The sequence below is a fragment of the Nematolebias whitei genome, chromosome 9, assembly GCF_014905685.2.
Source record: "Nematolebias whitei isolate Nwh7 chromosome 9, NemWhi1, whole genome shotgun sequence".
Taxonomy (NCBI): domain Eukaryota; kingdom Metazoa; phylum Chordata; class Actinopteri; order Cyprinodontiformes; family Rivulidae; genus Nematolebias; species Nematolebias whitei.
In genome coordinates this window covers 47466914-47469471 of record NC_056506.1, presented here as the reverse complement: position 1 = coordinate 47469471, position 2558 = coordinate 47466914, and the positions used below count along the sequence as shown (strand labels likewise).

Below are 2558 nucleotides of genomic sequence, written 5' to 3'. Positions count from 1 at the left end.
GATGGATGGATGGATGGATGGATGGATGGATGGATGGATGGATGGATGGATGGATGGATGGATAGATATCACTGATAGTTTGATTTTCTTTTTACCTGGTGGAGTGTATGCATCCATGGAGGTTTGGACCACGAGCGACCGCCGCTTCGAAGGCATCGGCACCGCCATCTTTCTTTCTTTATGCTTCGCCAGGGCAGCCTGCACCGCCTCGGTGTGCACATCTGGAGACACACAAACAGTTCATTTCACAGGATAAAAATGATTTTTATCTCACAATTTTTTTTATTCACAGTACAAACAAAATCATTATGTAAAAGTGTGCATGTTGCTCTCCCAAGCCCTGGACTCAAAATGTTTCGATTTCTGTGAAAACAGCCGCTGTTCTTAAGTGCACGAAGAGACGAAACGAAGCGGAAATGCTACAATTTGACTTAAACATGCGTAAACCAAGCCCAACTCTCGGCGTTAACGTGGTCACCAGAACCAACGATGCTAATGAACCGTTTGATCACCGACACTCAGAAACAATACTTTATTTGCAATTGGCAGGGATGCATCATTACAAGTGAAAATAATAATAAATAATACATAAATATGCCCAAAATCAAAAGTGTAGAGAAAATGCATTCACAGGACAAAGTAGAAATAAACAACTTGAATAAATGTTTTGCAGAAATAAAAATACAAAACTAAATAAAGAAATAAACGCAGGCGTAAAATATCCAAATGTACTCTTATCACAATTCATTGACAAGTTATATTAATACATTCATTCTCTTGGCAGTTTTAGTAATCTACTGTTTAAAGGGCTAGTTCAGATATTTTAGGTGAATACATATCTTCTCTGTTGTTAGCACTTTAAACAACTTCACTTTAAATAAATAAAGTTAAATTTGAATAGACGGACGAGTAAACGATTTTCACTGCTGTCAGTTTCTATTTTATGTTAATTCCCGTGGATTTTCCAGTCAGATGTGCTCCAGTCGGCACCAGAAGTGCCACTATTTACATTTGCAAATAAGCACAGATTTCTATGTAGCTAACAATGTGATGCAAAATCAACGACAGCGTCAAGTTTTTGAAGCAGTGCTGTCATCAACTGCTCTAATCTGAAAGAAATTGGACTTATTTTGAGGAGAAATCAATTACTTTAGTTAAAATCACTTAAATATTTGCTCGTTTCTGAGATTCTGCATGAAAAACCCGAGATGAATCTTTTGAGACGTGACTAAAACAGACGATCTAAACTGTTTGGTTTGCAAGACTTTCCAAAAACGACAGCATAAAAGTAAACTTTTTTTTTTATCCTCGTCTTTTTCTGCAGTTTTAAGATGTTAAACATTTGGGATTTATTTTGTAATGAACAAAAAGGTGTCCGGCGCCTAAATCTTGGAACGTTAAATAAAATCCACCTTAAAAACTATCAATCAGAGATGATTTCTATAGTACTAATACCAGCACTTAGCTCATAATACTTTTGTAGTTGAGGTATTTTAACTGTGGGACTTCTCCTTTGTATTTTCCAGCTGAACACAGCAAGGCTGATTACAAAGGTGAGAGCTGCTGACACCTTTCTCACATTTCCACCACAAAACAGATAAAGTGAATTAGACTGGATCAATCCATGAGCAGAAAAGGGGAAATCAGCAGCAGGACCATTAGCTGACCTGTCTGTCGCAGCGTTTTCATTACACTGAGCGCCATCACATCCAGTCCATGAGCACAGTCATCCCCCGGCTGACAGACGCTCCCACGAGGCCTTGTGGTTTCCAACTGGATCAAACTCGGGGAGCGTCGACGAGGACGTTTTGTAAATGAGTGTTTCTTAAAGCACCGAGACGGGACCACAGCTGGGTGTGTTTGAGCGCTGCTTATTGCCAGCAGAAGGTAAACGACGGCAGGCTGCGAGCCCAGTGATGACAAAGTGAGACATTAGTCGATGAACGGGCGCTCACATGCACGTTTATTCAGCGCGTGCGTGTGGAAAGGAAGTAAATCTGTTGTCCTGTTGAGTCAAACTGCAAACAGTAACACGAGGGTGAGACGCCTCCATTGTTCCCTTATTACGGTGGATCCGAGGTGTAAATGAACATTTGAAAAAATGGAATTAAAGTTGAAAAAACAACAAAAAACAACAAAATCACAACATTTAAAAAAAAAAAACGAATTACCTTAAGGCATAGCGGAAGAGACCGAAGCAGAAGTGGCCCGAATCACATAAGAAAAAACAGAATTATATTTGAAAGAACAGATTTGAAAAAACGGAATTACATTAAGCCAAACAGGAAGTTTTTGTAGTTTTATGCTAAGTGAAAAAAACAAAACAAAACAAAAACTCCTGTTTGGCTTAATATAATCCAGTTTTTTTTCAAAGGTCATTCCGTTTTTTCAAATGTAATTCAATTTATTCTAATGTGATTCAGGTCGCTTCCGTTTTGGCTTAATGTGATTGTTTTTTCAAATGCAATCCCGTTTTTTCAAATGTAATCCCGTTTTTCTAATGTGATTCTGTTTTTTCAAATGCAATCCCGTTTTTTCAAATGTAATCCAGTTTTTTC

The 2558-nt window shown here is 38.2% G+C and overlaps 1 protein-coding gene across 1 annotated transcript in view; it reads right to left on the bottom strand.

The window, feature by feature from the left end:
• The window catches only part of LOC119414304 (disco-interacting protein 2 homolog C), a 211323-nt gene that overhangs the window by 85284 nt on the left and 123481 nt on the right, over nt 1-2558 (bottom strand). Inside the window, exon 4 of the mRNA XM_037681399.1 lies at nt 96-221. Coding sequence (XP_037537327.1) covers nt 96-221 — 126 coding nt within the window. The remainder of the gene's footprint in view (nt 1-95; nt 222-2558) is intronic.